General features: G+C 39.4%; 3 protein-coding genes across 10 annotated transcripts in view; 1 reads left to right on the top strand and 2 right to left on the bottom strand.

Moving 5' to 3' along the window:
- The window catches only part of LOC124146912 (DNA polymerase delta catalytic subunit-like), a 42,024-nt gene extending 41,368 nt beyond the window's left edge, over nucleotides 1–656 (bottom strand). For 2 of the 3 annotated variants that reach the window (XR_007219498.1, XM_046517469.2), the window contains exon 1: nucleotides 481–606. Coding sequence is in view for 1 of the 3 variants with exons in the window: in XM_046517469.2 (XP_046373425.2) it covers nucleotides 481–517 (37 nt within the window). In the remaining 2 variants the exon portion in view is untranslated. Of the gene's footprint in view, nucleotides 1–480 lie in introns of all 3 variants that reach the window. The other variant, XM_048390161.1, reaches the window with a different exon arrangement.
- Nucleotides 188–18,696, top strand: LOC124146911. 6 transcript variants are annotated; one of them, XM_048390166.1, is made up of 9 exons: nucleotides 823–861; nucleotides 5,607–5,700; nucleotides 8,306–8,307; nucleotides 9,009–9,188; nucleotides 10,038–10,174; nucleotides 12,028–12,181; nucleotides 14,222–14,539; nucleotides 15,262–15,669; nucleotides 16,382–18,696. In XM_048390166.1, the coding sequence occupies exons 4-9, from the start codon at nucleotides 9,065–9,067 to the stop codon at nucleotides 16,720–16,722; spliced, it is 1,482 nt and encodes a 493-aa protein (XP_048246123.1). In that variant the 5' UTR covers nucleotides 823–861; nucleotides 5,607–5,700; nucleotides 8,306–8,307; nucleotides 9,009–9,064; the 3' UTR covers nucleotides 16,723–18,696. The 6 variants fall into 6 exon arrangements, with proteins under 6 accessions (XP_046373424.2, XP_048246120.1, XP_048246121.1 ...); XM_048390163.1 differs by lacking the exons at nucleotides 823–861; nucleotides 8,306–8,307 and adding an exon at nucleotides 200–283; XM_048390164.1 differs by lacking the exons at nucleotides 823–861; nucleotides 8,306–8,307 and adding an exon at nucleotides 768–806.
- A 163-nt stretch (nucleotides 18,697–18,859) lies between these two features.
- LOC124146913 (atrial natriuretic peptide receptor 1-like) overlaps nucleotides 18,860–21,476 on the bottom strand; it is a 31,613-nt gene continuing 28,996 nt past the window's right edge. Inside the window, exon 20 of the mRNA XM_048390172.1 lies at nucleotides 18,860–21,296. Within this exon, the coding sequence (XP_048246129.1) occupies nucleotides 21,123–21,296 (174 nt within the window). The 3' untranslated portion in view covers nucleotides 18,860–21,122. The remainder of the gene's footprint in view (nucleotides 21,297–21,476) is intronic.

Here is a 21,476-nt window from a genome sequence, read left to right as displayed (position 1 = left end):
CCGGTAAACAAAAACGAACTGAGATGTTCTATATTCCGTAAACTCAAACGGGCTTCCGAACTACCGGTGTATCATTTCTGTCTCCTATTACGCATTCAAATTAAAAGTAAATATTAAATCTCACATAGCTTTTAGAATACCGATTGATTTTTATATTAACCTTTATCCAGGAAAAAATCAGTCCGTAGTTTACATAAACCATGTAAACAACGTCGTTGTTTCGCTTTCGCTTTCAGCTGTTTTCTGTAGGCCTTTTCGAAGATCGGTTGACATTATGATCTTGGTAACTACAAACACTACAGACTTTAATTGAGTGTAAGTTCTGATTACATGTCCCCTCACCCAGATACCTGATTCATTGCCGTTATGTAACAAACTTGGCCTCGTGTAGCCTACAGTACGTGTACACTGTAGCCTGCAACCTCGGGGTATCGCGGTACTTGTCATGTACGCTAAACGGAACAAAATGCACTCACTAACCTTTATGTTTATTCGTGTTCTCTGTATCAGTTATCATTCATGTTATCAAACAATGCATATTTTACTGACAAAAGTTCATTATTTACATCAGTAGCTCCGTGTAAATGCCGGGCCTCGCGCTCTGTCAAGCTCCTTCCCAGCGCGTGACACCTTCGTTTCACTCTCGGGAACGTACTATCGCTCGAACTCCGGCGTGACTATCGCTGTGAGGAGCTTGGCGCTCTGTTTGACAAGGGAGAGAACTCCATCGTATCGCGGTACAGAGAAAAGTTGTGTATGGAGGTCCGAATTGGACAAAAAGAGGACATAATTCTACCAACCACTTGGTATGATCATGCCAGACATCAGTGATTTGTCCAGACAAGTGCAAAGACAGCACAAGTAAAAATCTAAATGTGTTATCAGCAATAGGTATTCAATGCATATTTACCGAAAAGTAAGAGAAAAATATTTTTATAAGTCAACATCAAAATATCAGAAATGATATTTTAAGATTGTTTAAAAAAAATTGGATGACAATTATTTGTCACAAAATGGAAAAATGTTAAAAGTCAACAATAAATATATAAAAAGCACTCCTAGTATGCCCAAAGTATGTATTTATCTTTTGGTTAATAGTGAAGAACGTATTTCTAAGTTTGGCATTATGGCCTTATGATCTCCCAATAGATTCTGGGCACAGAGCGGGAAAAAATGTGCGGACTACGTAACTTCCGTTACCTCATTAGTCGCCATGAATATGCAGATGGTCTAGTTCAGGTGTTTTCTTCGCTTCACTCATCGGCTTGTTTAGTGTAAAATGTTAGTGAATGAACAGCCTACCTGTCTTGTTGACACATGTGCAATAAATCACAAAGACAATTTTAAGTACCAATGCAAACTGTTTGGACCTCCAAATTGCTTGGGGCCATTTTCTCCATGACCACTGACTTCATTTCAGGTATACAACTACAGCCCTTTATTGTGGGACCTCAGAAATATTTTCTAATCATTTGTTTCTGATGTCATGAACTTGCTATAAGATCTAATTTCTTTATCTGTCGGGCAGTACGTGTGGTTAAATCGTTAGCTCATCACACCGAAGGCCTGGATTCGATTCCCTCATGGTTCTGTGAAGCCAATTTCTGGTGTCCTCCGCCGTGATATTGCTGGAATATTGATAAAAGCAGAGTAAAAACATACTCACTCGAATCTGTCATGTGGAAACTGGTAAAGTTTAGGAGTAGTGCACTTTACTGGGTGCACTTTTTCGTATTTCTAGAAGCGCCGTATGGAGGATCGAATTCACGGTGCCAGCTTGAAGCAATGCTTGGCTAATGAATTGATCCAATTAGTCAACACTTTACTATGTTTCCTGAGGTACTATCACAAATAATTAGTGCTCGCTTACCAAGTCATCAGCACCTGATTGCTTACCTTAATGCACATGGGCAGTAGCCATTTTCTCCTTAAGACTCAAAACTTGATACAAATTCTAGTTTCCTCAATTCTGAAATTTCTAGATACTAAGTTGAAATTTCTAGATACTAAGTTGAAATTTCAACTTAGTATGTATCTTGAAATTTCAACTTAGTATCTTGAAATTAAAATTCTGTATCTTGAAATTTCAACTTAGTATCTTGAAATTAAAATTCTGTATCTTGAAATTTCAAGTTAGTATCTTGAAATTTCAACATATAGTATCTTGAAATTTCAATAAAAAAATAAAAAACAAATGGCCCTAAAAGGCTTCCGTATCAAATAGTGTTTGATTACTTTGTTATAAGAGATAGCTAACCCATACCCTAACTCACACTGACCCTAAGAATCATAAAGGGGTATTTGATTTGCAAGTGGTGCCCAACCCTTAGGATTGTGAAGGCATATTTGATTGGAAAGGGGTAGCTAACCCTAATGACCTAATGACTCGGGACCTTAAACGGAAAAGGATCCAAGGGCTAAGGGTAGAATTGGGGGTATCCTAACTTTGAGACTAACCCAATGGATCAAAGGACACACCATATCAAATACAGTCAAGTCTCGTTAACCCGACAATCAGTGCTATTTAGACCCGTTAATCCGACAGTCTCGCACTCTGACTCAGACACACCTAATTTGCAATGTATTACCGAAATCATTCATTAATCAGTCTTGTTAATCCAACACAGTGATCAGCGTACTCTGTGGTCATCTGCCCGCGAGTACACAGCCCGTGTTTTGATGCAAGACGAGTCGGCTGGTAGCTGCATATTACAACGGCTGCAGAGATAAACTTGCTTTACAATAAACAATTAATGAACAAATAGTGTTTGTATCGTTATCTATCGTGTAGTTGTCCGATTTTTTATCACAAACATTTATACTACTTAATTTCGTTTATCCGACATACTTGTTAATCCGACAGAATCGTATGCAACCAACCATGTCGGATTAATGGAACTTGACTGGATATCTTATTTGATCAGTCTAGTATAATGTGATGTTTATCAACAACCCGTACTGTTCAGTCAAGTTGAACTGCTGACTACGGATCTGGAACACATGTTTTACACTAGTGAGTGAGTGAGTTTGGTTTTACGCCGCTTTTAGCAATATTCCAGCAATATCACGGCGGGGGACACCAGAAATGGGCTTCACACATTGTACCCATGTCGGGAATCGAACCCGGGTCTTCGGCATGAGGAGCGAACGCTTTAACCACTAGGCTACCCGACTGCCCGTTTTACACTAGGTTGACACAGCCACTATTCTGCTAGGTGCAAGCATGAAAGGGACTGGTCATGTTTTCCCCAAATGTTACATGAACTGCTAAAATCAAAAATGAATTGTGGACTTGTTGGATTTGACTTGTTGCATCTTGAGCAGTACGTCTGTATAATACCGTATTCAACATAATAAGCGCCCAGGGCGCTCTCAAAATTAGAAATAGGGGGCTCTTATTAGAATAAGATTGTGGTGAAAAAAAGAGTTAAAAGATCATAAATTTCGTGGTTTATGCTGACAGCCTGAAATAGTACAAAAGAAAAGTCTGTGTATATTAGACACGACAGATATATTTTTCCAGAATTCAATTGCCCATGATATGGGGTGTATATAACACACAAGTGCGTATTATACACGAATAAATAAGTCTTGTGTACATTGATCAATTAAAAGAGGTGCTAATTGGGATTCTCTGGCCAATATATTAGCAAAAATCGCTGTGGGCGCTTATTAGAGCAGGGTGCTTATTATGTCGAATACAGTATATTATTTTGATGGAAATATGCAGGTATATTTTGATTGAAATGGAGACTCCGTGAGATGGGAGATTCACCTTTGAAAAATCTGGACTTGCTTCTTTTAAGGCTATAGAGTTACAGTTATTACAGTCAGCGATGGGTGGAAGGGAAAATGTGTTCAGAGACTGTGAGACAGACTACAGTTATCTGTACATATTCCTTGTGTTTTAGATCTAATGACATGGTTAAATCGTAATGGCATCGTTAAAATAACTTCCCAATGACTATATTATCAATGTGAGCTCAAGTTATGGGTCTTCGTCCTTCTGTCTTGTTACATCTTTCTGAGGCAAGTGAGTTAACTGACTATAAAAGTCCAGTTTCCACCCTTGCTGAACTAGGCTGGTATTATGTAGTTACATTTTGGCTAGACTAACGGGTCTATGCATAGTCAAATCAAAATCGCGCACTGAAATCAAAATCCGGTTTGTAAAGTGTCATGCAGATTTCGGTCGACTGCAGGATTTGCAAAGCATGTGCACCGCTAACTCGTTGTCAACAGATATTTTCTAAATCTTTTCATGTTTTTAATCAAGGTGCTCACGTGATTTGATGCACTTCGCGATGTAAGACTCGTTTTATCACAATATAGATCTTGATTATCGATCAGATCGTCTTGTCTGGGGGCCACCGTTTTGTTTGAAGCAAATGCAGGTGATACGAGAGGTTGAATCTGATTGGTCAATAGGAGAGGCATAGAAAGGACATAACTCGTAATAGCCACTGGTGGCGCTACGATCGAGCCCAGGAATTCCAGCCTAGTTCAGCAAGGGTGGAAACTGGACTTTTAAAGTCAGTTAACTCTCTTGCCTCGGGAAGATGGTCTTGTTAGCACTGAAACTGTTAATCTCTTCTCTTTCCAAATGTCAATATAATTTTCACATGATAGACTACACTGTCTACAATGAACAAAACTTTTCAGTTTGATAAATAGAAAATGTCCGCCACAGCAACTCATTTTAGTGAAAAGACACCTTTGCACATGCCATTGGCAGGGTTCACTCTAGGAAATTTCTGACATGGGCCTTTATGTGAAAAATTCAAATTTTTCAGAAGGTCGCCCATATAGCACTATGTTAAAATTCCGCATTGTATTTGAAAATGTGGGCCTTTTTTCAAATTTGGGGGCTAAAAGCACAAGGCCCCACCCCAGAATTATCCCAGGTAGCCTTGTGGTTAAAGTGTTTGCTCGTCACGCCGAAGACCAGGGTTCGATTCCCGACATGGTACAATATGTGAAGCCAATTTCTGGTGTCCCCTGCCGTGATGTTGCTGGAATATTGCTAAAAGCGGCGTAAAACCATACTCACTCACTAGAATTATTCCTGCATTGGACATACTGCATGTTTTTAAATTTTCAGAGGATGATAAAAAGAGCTTTGTTTGCATGTTAATAGTATTATGTCTTCATTGATTGAGTATGAAATACAATCCCAATGATGCATATGTGACAGGGTCAAGTATTTGTTAATATGCATATATCGTTTAATTAAGATTAGTTCTTTAGTTAATTAGCTTGTATGACCTTGTTGCATTTAGTTAGTTAAGTACTTTAACATGTTTAATAATTAATTAAGCAATAAGAATCTCATGTTATCATCCTTTTTGAATAAAGTAAATATTAGTTACATTTTATACTTTAGCATGTTATACCTTAGACATTTATTCTATTGCCATGTTACATGAAGTAAGCTTTCTATCAGTTGAACCTCCACTAATTGTCACACTACATGCTTTTGTTTCCAAGCACCCGATGCCCCAGCATGCTCTAGCTCAGTCTATCGTCTCTTTGATAGCCCAAGCTGGCTACAGCTTGACTGCAAACTTTGGATTTTATACATTTTAAAAGCCAGTTTTCTTCTGCAGGAAGGACATCATTGTATCTATTGTAAAGTTCTTTTGTCGTTGTTTCTCATGTGAGGACTTGGAGGGACTTATGAGATATTCATGGACAACTGAGGTTAGTTGATCATGTATTGTATGTGGTAGATATGGATGATTTCTGGTTTATTATCCCCCGCCCAACAAAGTTGGCGGGGGATATAGAAACGGGCTCCGTCCATGCGTACCTCCGTCCGTCACGTTTCCAGAGCATAACTCATAAACCGTTCAATATGGTTTCATGAAACTTTGCAGGTCTGTCAAGTACATGCTGAACTGGTGCCTTTTGTCAGAAATTTTTATTTTTTACGTTTCAATGGCAACAAGATGGACTTAGGTTCCAAACTCTTCTTTTTTAAAAAATTTCCATGACAAGTTCCACCTCAGTAAAAAAGGTTAGGGTTTGTTTAGATTTAATTATGTCATAAATTCTGCAACAGGGGCGGGGGATATAGCCATGTTAATGGCAAATTCTTGTTATAATTCCAAATAGGATGTATTGTGTAGTTCATTTCTAATTTGTTTGATTGGAAATATGATGTATCGTGTATATATATGTATGATTGTAGATGAACTCACACTTCAGTGAGTTATTGATTATCTCTTCAATTCAGTATGACTTTATTGTTAAACTCTAACGTAAATATATTATCAACTTAATATCTGATCCGTAAAGATCCGGGGTAGAATAGGTCTTCAGCAACCCATGCTTGCCGTAACAGGCGACTATGCTTGTCGTAAAAGGCGACTAATGGGATCGGGTGGTCAGGCTCGCTGACTTGGTTGATGCATGTCATCGATCCTAATTGCATGGATCGATGCTTATGATGTCAATCACTTGATTGTCTGGTCTAGACTCGATTATTTACAGACCGCCGTCATATAGCTGGAATATTGCTGAGTGCGGCGTTAAACAACAAACAAACAAACAAACAAAACAAACTTAATATCTAATGTAATAACCTATCTCTACAGCAAGTAAATGTAGTGAGTGAGTGAGTAAATGATTTACGTCACATCGGCAATATTTCAACCATATCGTGACGAGGCAAGTAAATGTATGTTTGATGAGACTGATGTGTAGGATAAAACACGCCTACGTATAATCGAAGTCTTTTCCTGAGCTCAAGGTCTTACATTTTCAACCAATACCGAGGACATGTGTTTTATCCAACTTATGAACCGTCTAAATGCTAGAAATACCAGAAAAAATAAGAAAACATTGACATTCTGTAGAGTGAAACAATACAGTGTGTCGTGGTATTAAAGGAATTCGATCAAAGCGTGTGAAAAAGAAATTAGGTGCAGCATGGAACAGCTGGACCCATGACATGTTATATTGTACAACTTCTCATCACCTTCTCTAGTAGCTCAGTGGGAAAACAGTGGGTTACCAAACTTAACACAATATTTGAAGTTGCAGGTTTGATTCACGTAATGGAATTTTCATGCAAAAAAATTTTATGACTTTTGACTAATCATCAAAAACAATTGTGTTCATATCAAGAGGCAAGTTTATAATACAGTATTTGTAAAACCTAGGTATTACAATTGAAATGTAAAACCTCAAAGCTGGTTCAGAAGTGACCCATTTCAAAAAGGTTTCGAAGAGACCAGCTTCAACACCTGAGTTTCCAAGGTAACTGGTTACAAGGTTCACCTGAGTTTCCAAGATGAGCTGGTTACAAAGTAACCTGAGTTTCCAAGATGAGCTGGTTACAAGGTTCACCTGAGTTTCCAAGGTGAGCTGGTTACAAGGTTCACCTGAGTTTCCAAGGTGAGCTGGTTACAAGGTTCACCTGAGTTTCCAAGGTGAGCTGGTTACAAGGTTCACCTGAGTTTCCAAGATGAGCTGGTTACAAGGTTCACCTGAGTTTCCAAGATGAGCTGGTTACAAGGTTCACCTGAGTTTCCAAGGTGAGCTGGTTACAAGGTTCACCTGAGTTTCCAAGGTGAGCTGGTTACAAGGTTCACCTGAGTTTCCAAGGTGAGCTGGTTACAAGGTTCACCTGAGTTTCCAAGATGAGCTGGTTACAAGGTTCACCTGAGTTTCCAAGGTGAGCTGGTTACAAGGTTCACCTGAGTTTCCAAGGTGAGCTGGTTACAAGGTTCACCTGAGTTTCCAAGGTGAGCTGGTTACAAGGTTCACCTGAGTTTCCAAGATGAGCTGGTTACAAGGTTCACCTGAGGTTGTCAGGAACCTAATGCAATATAGGATAACACGGCCACAGGTCTATAATGATGGATCTGAGTAAGTTGAGGTGTATGACTGTATGTTTGACGTGAGTGATTGATGAATCTGGGTAAGTGTAGGTGTATGTTTGATTTGAGTGATTGATGAATCTGGGTAAGTGTAGGTGTATGTTTGATTTGAGTGATTGATGAATCCAATGAACTCACACAAAGTGAAAGTCATTTCTTATGTGAACTTTATGTGGTTTATAGACATCGCTGTATGCCCCAAACTGGATGAAACAAGACGTATATTTCTTAACTAATATTGACTGCATTAACCTGAACGCAATGGAAAACACATGAAATACATTATAAGTATGTATTAAGTAAATATTACATTTACATACATTTATGTTTTATTAGTAGTAAATTACAATGTCTAGGAAATGATTCTCCCGTTACAGTTACCATGACAACTATGGGAATATCCTCTTTCCATGTACTGACAGATGTATTAAATATAAAGATTATTGAATCTGTCCATTATTATTTTGCCCAACAAATCACTTAAAAGAGTTAAATGTTTTATACCAAAATGATTAAGTTCTGTAAAAAATTGTTTACTACCTCATCATGCTTATTAGAGCAAAATAATACTATTTAAATATGTATATAATTTATGCCTGTTGACCTTTCCAGGTTTTCATTCATGAAAATAAAATAGTGTTTGAATTTTAAACTATGATGTTCAGTATATCATTTACAATAAACATGGCTGAGTTTGGCTCATCCCCTCTTGGTTTGACATTCTCCAGTGTGTCGTGTTTGTTTGACATGACCCCTGCTGCTTGTGAAAAAAGGATTACCCTTAATCCCCTTTAGTGTTGGGCAAGTCGAGAATACCCCACTGGGATAAACTCTGCTCAGTTTATTTTGTACTGCAAAGGTTTCCTCCTGTTTAAGTGCTTCGTCATTTTCTGTTGGGACATTAGTACCCATCCAGACAAACACACACACACACACACAGACACACACACAGACAGACACACACACAGACAGACAGACAGACACAGACAGACACACACACACAGACACACTCACACACACACACTCACACACACACACAGGCACACAGACACACAAGAAAAATCAAGAAAAATATATATAGGTAAATGGCCCTAAGAGGATTCTGTACAATCTCTCTTATTTCAGATCAACATAACATTGATTGCACTGTGAAGATATCTGAGTAAATCCTGCAAACCAGGATGGGGTCATTCGATAAGGATGCCTTTGAAAGACAGCTGAAAACAGCTGATATTGGAAGGCATATCATCTATCTGAAGTCAACTTCATCTACGATGGATGATGCAAAAGATCTGTGTGTTAAAGGTAATCTTAGAATTATAAAAGAGCATTGAATGAAAATGATGAAGAAATTTGATGGGGATTCCAGGGCAGAAAAAAATGTTTCTCATAATATCAATAACTGGAATGTATAGTCCAGACTCAATTATCCCATTCTTGTCTCTCTTTTGGGATTCCAGAGCAGAATTGGTCCCCAGTACCCCATGCTTGTCTGTGTGGAGATTCCAGGGCAGAACAGGTCCCCAGTACCCCATGCTTGTCTGTGTGGAGATTCCAGGGCAGAACAGGTCCCCAGTACCCCATGTTTGTCTGTGTGGAGATTCCAGGGCAGAACCGGTCCCCAGTACCCCATGTTTGTCTGTGTAGAGATTCCAGGGCAGAACAGGTCCCCAGTACCCCATGTTTGTCTGTGTAGAGATTCCAGGGCAGAACAGGTCCCCAGTACCCCATGTTTGTCTGTGTGGAGATTCCAGGGCAGAACAGGTCCCCAGTACCCCATGCTTGTCTGTGTAGAGATTCCAGGGCAGAACAGGTCCCCAGTACCCCATGCTTGTCTGTGTGGAGATTCCAGGGCAGAACAGGTCCCCAGTACCCCATGTTTGTCTGTGTGGAGATTCCAGGGCAGAACAGGTCCCCAGTACCCCATGCTTGTCTCTCATGTATTGTACCCATGTTTTGTCTATCAAAATCATGTTTTGTCTATCAAAATGTTTATCTATCCCAGGGTTTGCAGAGTTTAAAAAATAGGTCCACAGTGTCTGATTCTTGGGGATTATGTGGCAGAATAGGCCCCGGTGCCCAATGCTACTCACTGATTTATAAACAAGCTCGAAAAAGACACCCAAAATGTCAAAGTGACCTGTGTTGTTCCAGGACCTGGTAGCCATGGCAGTGTCGTGATGGCAGACGTACAAACCAAGGCTCGTGGATCCAGAAACAGAAGATGGAATGCAGATTCTGAAGGAAATATATACACATCAATTGTCTTATGTGATAACCCGAACAAAAATGTAAGTTTTCCTCAATACAATAATTAAGAGGTAAGCATAAAATGTATTCAATGAAGAGCTAGGTTATCTGTAGATTTAACCATGCTAAAACTAAATGTGTTCAGTGTGAGGTTTCAAATGTTAAATTTAGGGAATATAGTTTTACATTCTACCATGAATATGAAACTTACTCGATTCGGATTGGTCAATCAGGGGCTATTAAATCACGATAAACCCCCTCTGATTGTAACAGCTGGTTTGACAGCCACATCATGGCGGAAGCTAATATTCCTAGAATAGTACTTTTTTCAGTCATTGTCAGTAGGTGTATTTAAATAATTATACCTACAAAATGCAAAGTTGCGGTTACTACAAAATTCAAAAGTTGCGTGGCAATACATTTCGTGCAGGAAACACAATAGCAATCAACAAAGAGAATGTATTTTAAGTTTTGGGGACAACAGAGAGTTTGGAATTTGGTGCTTTCTGTATACGACAGTGACGAAAGCCTTGCAAAGCTTGCTTAGTTTTCTTCAGGGGTGTCCACCTCATGTTAGCTTTCCAGGTTGCTGTGCTTATATGCTGTCAATGCCTGGTTCGCAGTGAAAGACTAAACTCAGATTAACCACGGACTTGTATAACTAAACATGAACTTACCTTGCAATCAACTAAACATGAAATTCCCCTGTAATCTAATGATCAATGAAAATGTAATAAGATAAAATGAAATGGATTTGAAACTTAAAGTGATGTTGCCATTGATTAGCGTATGTTAACAATGTAAATGGGAAACTCTCTCAACTATTTCTATTCTATTCTATTCCATTCTATTTCTGTACTATTCTAGTTCACTATTTTGTAACTTAGAGAGAGATATCCATTTACTACTTGCACATATGAACGCCAGAAGCCAACTGAAATACACTGTCAAGAGCATGTGCATTTTACGCTCATCCAGCAAGAAGCACGTGCTGCATGCCAACTTTAACGCTTTCTGCGAAGCTGTTGTGTACCCATGAATCAACCACTGTGTCCAGGAACATAACACTTGTTCCGGACACTTCAGATTAATGCCTGTCACGTGTTTGAGTGAAGTATTATGGTGTAAACAAACTGCCTGAGCATATACAGCGCCATATTTTGTTTAAAGGCTGTTGTCGGTGAATCTGTAATTCAAATCGACAACCTACTCAAAAAACACTGGCCTCAATCCATGCCGCTTCACTCAATCTATTTGCTGCGCATTCGGTTCCAAATTCATTTTAGCAGGGTTAAATCTACAGGTAACCTTTCTTCCCATTGAAAACACAGTATGTTTATCTCCTACTTGAAAACCAGTATCTCCATTCTTTGACAAACTTAACAATGTCTTTGGAATTAGCGAGTGATGTGGCAAGGGTGGAGTTCAGTGTTATGGTTGGGTTGTCATGCTGAATTAAGAAAATGCTGATACCCGTGAAGATCCGGGGTAGAATAGGTCTTCAGCAACCCATGCTTGCCGTAAAAGGCGAATAACGGGATCAGGTGGTCAACTGACTTGGTTGATGCATGTCATCGTATCCCAATTGCGTGGATCGATGCTCATGATGTCAATCACTGGATTGTCTGGTCCAGATTCGATTATTTACAGACGGCCATCATATAGATGGAATATTGCTGAGTGCGTCGCTAAACAACAAACAAACAAAACAAGTCATTTAACAAAAGTTGGTGCTGTATATTCTCAAACATTGTTTATAACATCATTATACTGCACTCGCACATAAAATTGAAAGTGTGCAAGTACAAGCCAGTGTAAAATGGGTACCAGTAAGGAAATTAGGCAAGCCTTGAAGGTTTGGTTCATAAATTCAATAGAGCTGTTCTGTGTACAGAGTTTTGAGGGAGTCTTCACAATGGAAGTGGCTGCCTGTCTGTCTGTACGAGAGGCTTTAGTGGAGCAAGGCGTGGTGGGAATCTACACAAAATGGCCGAATGACCTCTGGCTTCGAGGTCACAAACTATGTGGGGTGATGGTAGAACCATATGGTAAATTTTGTCCTTTTATGTCATGCATATCAGTGATTGAAATACCTTTTCAACAACACCAGCCAGCTGGACTAGCTACCCATGTCAATCACTGGATTGTCTGGTCCAGACTCGATTATTACAGACCGTCATCATATAGCTGGAATATTTCTGAGTGCGGCGTTAAACAACAAACAAACAACATAATCTCTTACAAGCCGATTTCAGTTTGAAGAAGCCATCTATTTACCCATCCAAATCTGGTTGCAGAAGAAGAAAAAATTATTTTCGACTTCAGTCTGAGTCAATATCAATTAATTATTCAGGGCAATAGCCACGAGACACTTATGACAATATGATGCTTTCGGATACCTCTCAAGAAAATAACAACCAATAATATTATCGTTCTTGTGTTTTAAGTAGGGCTGTGACGATACACCAACTGTGAATCCAGTACGTATCACGATACCTTACTCATGATCCGATATGTATCACAACACTTGCATGTGGTCTTATCTGTGGTGCGTAAGCATTCTTTTTCATAGACAGGATGGCCAAATACCTGGCACACTGATGATTTACCGTTGGCAGTGTCAAGTGTGGCGCAATGGATGAAAATATTTGTTTTCACTATTAACTTGCACTACTGTTTCGTGCTCGTGAGTTTCACCGAAGTGGTAAATGTCTGAGACCTGCATCATTTCGGGCTTTCCTCCCTCATTAACTGGCATACTGTTAAAAGCGGCGTTAAACCCAACTCACTCACTCACTCACTTACAAGAAAGTGGCGGTCAGGTAGCCTAGTGGTTAAATTGTTCGCTCGTCACGCCGAAGACCCGGGTTCGATCCCCGACATGGGTACAATGTGTGAAGCCCATTTGTGGTGTCCCCCGCCGTGATATTGCTGGAATATTGCTAAAGGCGGTGTAAAATCTCACTCACTCACTCACAAGATAATTTATGAGAAAAAAATTAAGCTAGCAAGTTTGGCTACCTCAATTGCATTTCACTAGCCAGAAGGAAAAGAAAGTAGCCACGGGCTACCAGGCAGGCGCTTATTTGCACACTGATGTATTTACTTGTATTCTTGGTTAGGTCTTCTCGTTGACGTCACAGGAAGGGTAAGGCCCCAATGCCCTTTTAGGGGTCCCTGGATGGAAAAGGACCCAAGTGGACCTACACTGAGGCGGAATAGGTCCAGATTCACTCACTAACCCCGGATAAGGATGCACATTATATAAAAGAGTAGGGGAAGCAAACTTGTTCAATTTATTTAGCATTGGACCAGGTGCATCTGTTCTCCTTCTAGTAGATAATAATTTGAATTTTTAATTTGACATGTTGATCTTAAAACCTCAGTCCACAAGTCTGCAGAATATGTTCATAAACTAGAATTAAGGTATATATGTTTAATCAGCTCCGGGTATCATAAATATTAACTGAATACATTGTGACTTTGCTTGTGTGATATTGCTTTACATCATTGTATTTATATTGAAAGACAATCTTAGAGGAGCTCTGAAGAACATACAAACCATCGGCATATCTCTCAGTTTTATTACTGCCTGCTTGGTTTCCAATCCATTCCGGTGGCCACTGGTGGTCCATTCGTCTAAGAGCTGTAACTTGCTGTGCAGAGTTGCGTCCCTTGAGCATGCCAGAAAACTTTGATCGTTAGTTCGAAACCCGGTTTGCCCTATTATGTTTCTAGGTTTGTCAGCACCATAACCTTTCTCGTGGGTTTCACCGAAGTGGTAAACGTCTGAGATCTGCAAAACTTTGGGCTTTCCTCCCACATCAAGCTGACACACCGTGATGTAACTGGAATACTGTTTAGAGCGGTGTAAAAAATCAACTCACACACTTGATCAAATCCATATCAGTATTTGATGTCCCCAGCAATGTAATATTATTGTTATTAATAAAAGAAACCTGACTATAACTTATAAAATACTGAAAAAACTTCCACACCTAGTAATGATACAATTTATCTCTGAATAATTGACATTTTCTTTAACTTACATCATTTTATTAAAATTATATTTTTATCTTCCTTTGTAGAAATGGACACCCGTCTGTATGTCATGGGAATTGGTCTAAACCTGAACGCAGATTGCAGGAGAAACACTGATTTGTGCTCTATTGCTACAAGCGTAAGATGTGAAAGAAATGGCGTCCCTCTGTCAAGGGAGACAACTCTAGCATACATTTGTAACAGCTTGGAGAAGAACCTGACAGAGACGCAGTCTGGTCTTCGGGAGATGTTTTTAGACCATCTCCTGTATAAACCATCAGATGGTGTAGTGGTTCTACAGGATGGCAAATCGTCCGATGGAACGTATATGAACGTACTGGAAAACTGGAACATTGAAGTCAGAGGTAAGTATGTCGGGTAGAAAATGACTTTGAAAGTGTTCCTGCAGCTTAGTGACTTAGAGCCCTGGGCCGCCCATACCCTGATGTTTTTTTAAACCTTATTGGTTTTTCTAGCACTTACTAGGTCTATATATTAGATGCGATATGAGTATACCACTGGGGTCAGAGTAGTCAACCCCATATTTCCCAACCCTTCCTGTGCATATACCTGGAATATTCCTGAGTGCGGTGTTAAACATCAAATGAAACAAACAAACAATGCCCCACATTTACACATAGTGTATAGCCCATTTCAGGTGCCCCCCACCTTCCCAAGCCTTGATATTGCTTTGATATTCACTCTTCCCAGATTCAGTCCTTCTCTCTTTTAGTTAGGGGGTACGGGTGGCCCAGTCATCTAAGGCCCCGCGATTCGCTGTGCAGAGTTGCGTCCCTTGGGCACGCCAGAAACCTATGATTGTGGGTGTGAATCCCGGTTCGCCCCGATTATGTTTCTAGGTTTTCAGCACCATACCTGTGCCTGTGGGTTTTACCGAAGTGATAAACGTCAGAGACCTGCATCACTACGGGCTTTCCTCCCACATTAAGCTGACACACCGTGATATAACTGGAATACTGTTAAAAGCGGCGATAAGCCTAACTCACTTACTCGCTCACTCTCTTTTAGTTAATGCTGGATAAGCCATTTAGCTGCATGATTATTATTATCATTTACATCATTCTAGACAAAAATGGCGACACAGTCAGTGGAACAAGTCGACAAATGTCAGTTCGCCCAGCACCTTCTCGGACAATTTGTGTGTTGGAGGGAGAGGAACTGGACAGTGCGAGTGCAGGACGGCTCTACCAGACTCTCACATCTCTCACTGACCTGACCAGCGTGTGTGTAGCCCACCTGGACACACGGCAGTGTACACTTCCAGGAGGCCAGCCTCCAGAACATACTCTGGTTGCAGTGGGCGATGTGAAACTGGACAAGCATACAGGAGACCAGGGGGGCAGTTTGGTCTTGACCCCGGCGCTTGTCAAGCTGGGGCACCTGCTGAAGGAACTTCTGTTGGCTGGAGGGTCCGTCCTGGGTGTGGCTGGAGGGTGTGTCCTGGTCCAGAAACTCCTGCAGGAGTGTTGCCAAGGTAATCTTTGCAAATTAGTTGGACCTTCTTTTCTTATTTTTTTAATTCTGCTTTGGCAGATTCACACACAAAAACTTTCCCAGATATGACCTCATAGTTTGTTTGTTGATAAAGCTGCATTCAGCAATATTCCAGCTCTAAGACGGCGGTCTGTAAATAATTGAGTCTGGACCTGACAATCCAGTGACTGACATCATGAGCATTGATCCACACAATTGGGATATGATGACATGCATCAACCAAGTCAGCGAGCCTGACCACCCTATCCTGTTAGTAGCCTCTTATGACAAGCGTAGTCGCCTTTTGTGGCAAGCATGGGTTGCTGAAGACCTATTCTACTCTGGATCTTCATGGGTCTATGACCTTATAGAAAAGATATCTCCTTGTGTTGCCTGTCTACTGGTATTAATACTTACTGATTGATATGAGCATGTGTTTAGAAGCTATTAGCTCAAGTTAGCAGGAGATTGTTATCTCTAAGCCATACATGATTTCATTCATCCAATTATTGTAAAATATATTTCCGACATCTCTTAAAGAGACACAAGGCTGAAACTGTCAAGATGTCATTGATTTTTCAGGATGGTCTCAAAGACATATAGTTTCATGAATTCTCAAATTCTTACTCATTTTGAAAAATGAAATATCGCAATGAACTTGAACGATATTATTTTCTTCAAAACGTATAATTTCATGATTCTCTATATCCCAGGATCTCAGTCTGACCCAATCATCCAACTACAGACTGACAACACTGTGATCTCGGTACAGACGACCAGTGAACCAGCATCCCACTTTTCCCTACCCCTGGATGGACTTCAACTGAAGACTTCATCCACATCACCTGGTAATGTGTTGGCGCTGTATGCCGACGACCTCAGCCCAGCTGTGGTCTGTAGAACCTGCTCTAGAGGCAAGGTCTGCTTCTGTCTTCCCAACATCGAGGTCACCTATGCTGACATTGTCGACGCAACCCTGTCAGACATTATAAAGGAAGGTGTGTTCAACAGAGATGTCCTGGTGCAGAAAATGTTGTCAGAACTTTGCTTTTGAAGATTGTCATAAGTCAAGATTTTGCTTGGTCTGCCGATTTAGGAGTCCAGGAAAATGAGGTGCATAAGTGAAAATCTTGTCAACATGTTTTTAGTTAGATGTCATGAAACAGAAATTCTTTTGTGATGATGGATCATTAAAGAAGATGAAGCTTTATGTTCCTCCATGGACGTGGCAAAATACTTCCTGATTTCCTACTGGTCTTATATCTGCACTATGGTCTAATATCTGCACTGTAGTCTCATATCTGCACTGTAGTCTCTTATACCTGCACTTTTGTCTAATATCTGCACTTTTGTCTAATAACGGCACTATGGTCTAATATCGGCACCATGGTCTAATATCGGCACCATGGTCTAATATCGGCACCATGGTCTAATATCTGCACTATGGTCTCATATATTTGCACTAAAGTGTTATAGCTGCATTATAGTCCTTATATCTGCACTATAGTCTGCTGATATCTGTTTGATGGTCTAATATTAGGACTGTAGTCTCTTATCTTTAATGAGGTCTAATATCTGCACTTTGGGCTAATATCTGCATTAATGTCTAAAATAGACTGTGGTCTAAACAGAATCTGTCTGAAGAAAATTTTAGTTCCAATTAGCAGAATATTTCCATGGTGCTGACCATCAAATATCTACCTTATCTAATAGTCGCACCCAATTACAATCCTGTAGAATATAGGTATATGTAAGGTCATATTTGTAATTGGATGCTTCTTGAGAACATCGACCATGCAAGGATTGTAATCTGGGCTATGTCAAGATACCATTTTCTGTTAGTCTGCAATGTGTATAAAGATCTTCGCCAAATGTAGTTACTCCAGAAATATATGTCCATCATCACTGAAAATTTAATATACTCATGTCTCACCTCAAATGAAACAGTTTTACGATATTTAGCTACCTTTATCTACCATGCAATGAATGTTAGGAAACCTATTGTAATATGATCTGCAAGCTGGTTGCAGAGTTACATTGTAACTGGAATGGGCTGCATACTGTATTGATAATGTACCATTGCCTGATGGCCTACATCAGTACGGAGTAAAGAAGAACTGGACGCTTACAGGTCAGCCTTCTTACAGGCTGTTGTAATTGAACTGTGAATGATCTAGTCGGCAGACAACCTATGTATTCAGAGCTCCAGATAAGCTTTTGGTGTTGTGTGTATTTTACCCATGCATTTTAAAATCATTGGATATCAGTAATTCTATCTGGGTATTCAAATTTCTAGTTTTAACACATGTGGGTATTTAAGTTAATATTCAAAAACACTATTCATCTAGTCCCTGCAAACTGGTGTCGTGTTGGTTGGAGAGCTTTATAGGATTAAAAAATACCACGATACTTTCACAAGAAAGTGTGATGGCAAATGATCATGATGTAACTGTCATAATAATTTCAAAATAAGTTGCTGATTTGATAATCGAATACGCAGGGTTACTCCACAATATTTTGATGATACACACAAGTTCTATTTTTGTAGTGTATATGTAATGTTTGTTATGTATTTGATACGCTTCGATTTTATTTTACTGCGTATTTGTTTTTCTGATGCGTATTTTACGCAGATACATGGAAGAATTATTTAATGTGATTTATTTTGAGCAAAACATATTCTTGTTCTTAGAGGCACAGATGTATTGTTTACATTGGTGTAAGGACATTTAGATTTTTATATCTCTGGTGTCACATTTATTAGTTGCCCTGCAGATATAACTGTTTACCAGTAAAATGAATTTTCAGTATGTATGTCTTACATACCATGCATGTAGATGTGAAAAAAGTTTGAGATTCTCATTTAAACAGGTCTCCCGAGCATCAGTTGTTTTAGTGCATTATTGGATTGCCTGAGCAATTTCTCATTCTTAAATCTCATTTGAAGTTTTTCCAAATCTGATTTTGTTTGATTGTTGTATTAATGATATTTGTGATTGTTATGATATATATAAACATTGTCAGATAATATGAGTATGGTGATTTTTACCAAGTATCATCCAGATGGAGCTGCTGCTTGTGGAAATCCCGCACAACTCTTCAAATACCAGGAAATCCCGCACAACTCTTCAAATACCAGGAAATTCAGCACAACACTTCAAATACCAGGAAATCCCGCACAACTCTTCAAATACCAGGAAAACAGTTTTATTAACAATAATTACTCAGAAATAGGTATATATGTCAATATATAAAAAGTAATCAGAAAGCCACTGATGGTTAACAATCTTGAATGACTGGATGTGTTCATGACATCCAACAGTAGAAAGCTGTAAACATTTATTGTGCAATCAGCATATCATTAGACTCTCCATGTAAAGTCTAGTGGAAAAAACCCAGCTTGAATATGATTTCAAGTCAATATGAAAATAGACAATAAGTAAGCAGTCATGTGTTATAAGTGAGTGAGTATGGTTAAACGCCGCTTTAAGCAATATCACGGCGGGGGACACCAGAAATGGGCTTCACACATTGTACCCATGTCGGGAATCGAACCCGGGTCTTTAGCGTGACGAGCCAACGCTTTAACCACTAGGCTACCCGACCGCCCCTTGAGGTGAGTATATGATGACATTTGGATGTAATATGTATTAGGTAGAGTTCAGCACTGTACAGGGCCCGCCAGAAACCTATGATCATGTATCTGAATCACGGTTCGCCGTTTCTAGATTTACTCCACATTGATTATTTAAGCTGACACAGAATTATTATTAAAGATTCAAATATTGAAAAGTTAATTATCACAGAAATAATGAAGCGATGGTTATCATAAAAAAGTTAAATATTATATATTATAAATACATGATGGATGTTGTTTATGGAAAGTAAAACACCACAGTAGATATTTTGATTAATGACTTGACACCTCATAACAAGAAAACTAGTGAACATGAACCATTACAGACCCATTATAAACCTAATCAATTTTCCCTCATCTTCAGGCGAGGCTGTTTTCACCAGGATTTTAAGAATTGGATTTACTCTTCACATATTCAGATAACCTTTTGCAGAACACACAAAAATATTTCCCCCACACTGACCAGGATTTTTCACTCAAAAAAAACCCTGCTTCATGGGCATTCTGGGCTATCCAAGGTCCCCATGCTGGTTGTAAGTGTACACCAAATGGATCGGGTTGTCACACGAAATCAAACTCGCTAAATGAGATTTTTATACATCTGTAATAATAATTCTAGAAAAATTTTAAGGGTAATAGTATGGGATCACGATGCATGTGAAGTTCGTTAAACTTTCATCCAATCGATGATGTTACAATTAAGATTGTTTTTGTGTTCAGGGAACAAAAAATTATGATCGATTGTGAAAAATGATAAAGATATTAAGAAAATATCAAACTAAATGCCCCTCAGTGTGAAGTGCCAACTGCCGTTTCTGGTAGTTGTATGCCTAGAAATTCTGAAAGTTTGATATTTTGCAAGTTGAGTCACACGTAACTTAAATGATACACAAAGCCTCCTCGTTGAACAGTTATTGCAGGTTTCACTTGGGGGTTTGAATTGGTTCAACAGAGCTGAAAGCATTAAATACTGTCAGCAATATTCTAGCTACATTAAATCAGTGTCCTTCAGTATATATATTTTATACAATGTATTCAGCAGTAAACACATAATTTCATACGCTGGTTTAGTTGGTTTGCTGACAATATCAGCACCCAAACACACTTACGATACAAGGAATTAAGATGCCTTTTCATTTGGATGCGCAATTCAACGTTTTTTTCATATCAGTGAGCATCTGCCAGGAGAGAGAGGAGGTTCGATCCCCGGGAGCATCACAGCAAAAGAAGCTCCCGGCAGACACAGGGCCATATTCTCTCATACTTCATATTACCACAGGAGAAAAATGTATTCTTGAAAGAATGCAATCTTTAAGATGTGGTATGCTCATATACAGCTTATTTCTTGGTTAGAAACGGTTCATTCACATGCTCTCTCACTCAATATTATCTGAATATAAATATTTAAATGAGAAAATGTGATTGAATGCATCAGACGTATGTCAATGATTTAAACAATTCTTAAAGTGAAGGGCGCACATCTAAACAAAATCCACAGAAGGTTTCTCACATAGCTTACATCCATTGTTCAAACGCACCCAACCCATCTGGAGCTAAAAATGATATGGTATATCAAAGAGTTGCATGAAATACAGAAAGGACCAGAATGCAGCATCAACAGGACAGAACCATGCCTGTGACAAACTGAAACTAAAAAAATTGATCAAATTCAAGCGAGTCACAATTTTTCTTAGTCCAAAAATGAGACATGGTTTCTTCCAGCATGAAATTTCCAGCCTCCGGTTCCGTCATCTTCAGGACTATTTGAAGCACCAAGACCCCTGACGATGGCAGCTGCCCCCGCAGTGGTGCTAGTGTCAGTGGTTGGAGTTGGTGATGGAGGGAGTCACATCCCCGTGGAACACGGTTTCCACTTTCAGCTCTGTTAGGTCACTGTTAACTGTCGTCTGCTGCGTGTCTAGGTCTCTGACTGGAACTGTGAACAACCCTGTCTTTCCCATCAGCCAGAAGGTGCACAGTCTGCCTTTACCCTGTCAGGGGAAAAACGCACAGCTTTAAAATGGTAATCTTTGTTAAAATGTCAATTCTGATTTCTGTATTCACTGTCAAATGCAGAACAATTGTACTGCATGGTATTACGGTACACCAGGACACTGCAATACGCTTTTCAAACAATTTTCTTTCTGTCTTCCGGTATACTGGGTAAAAAA

The sequence above is a fragment of the Haliotis rufescens genome, unplaced genomic scaffold (assembly GCF_023055435.1).
Source record: "Haliotis rufescens isolate VD_foot unplaced genomic scaffold, xgHalRufe1.0.p SCAF_85, whole genome shotgun sequence".
NCBI classification, from domain to species: domain Eukaryota; kingdom Metazoa; phylum Mollusca; class Gastropoda; order Lepetellida; family Haliotidae; genus Haliotis; species Haliotis rufescens.
The sequence above is the reverse complement of the archived record's forward strand: the minus strand, read 5'-3'. Positions and strand labels throughout refer to the sequence as shown.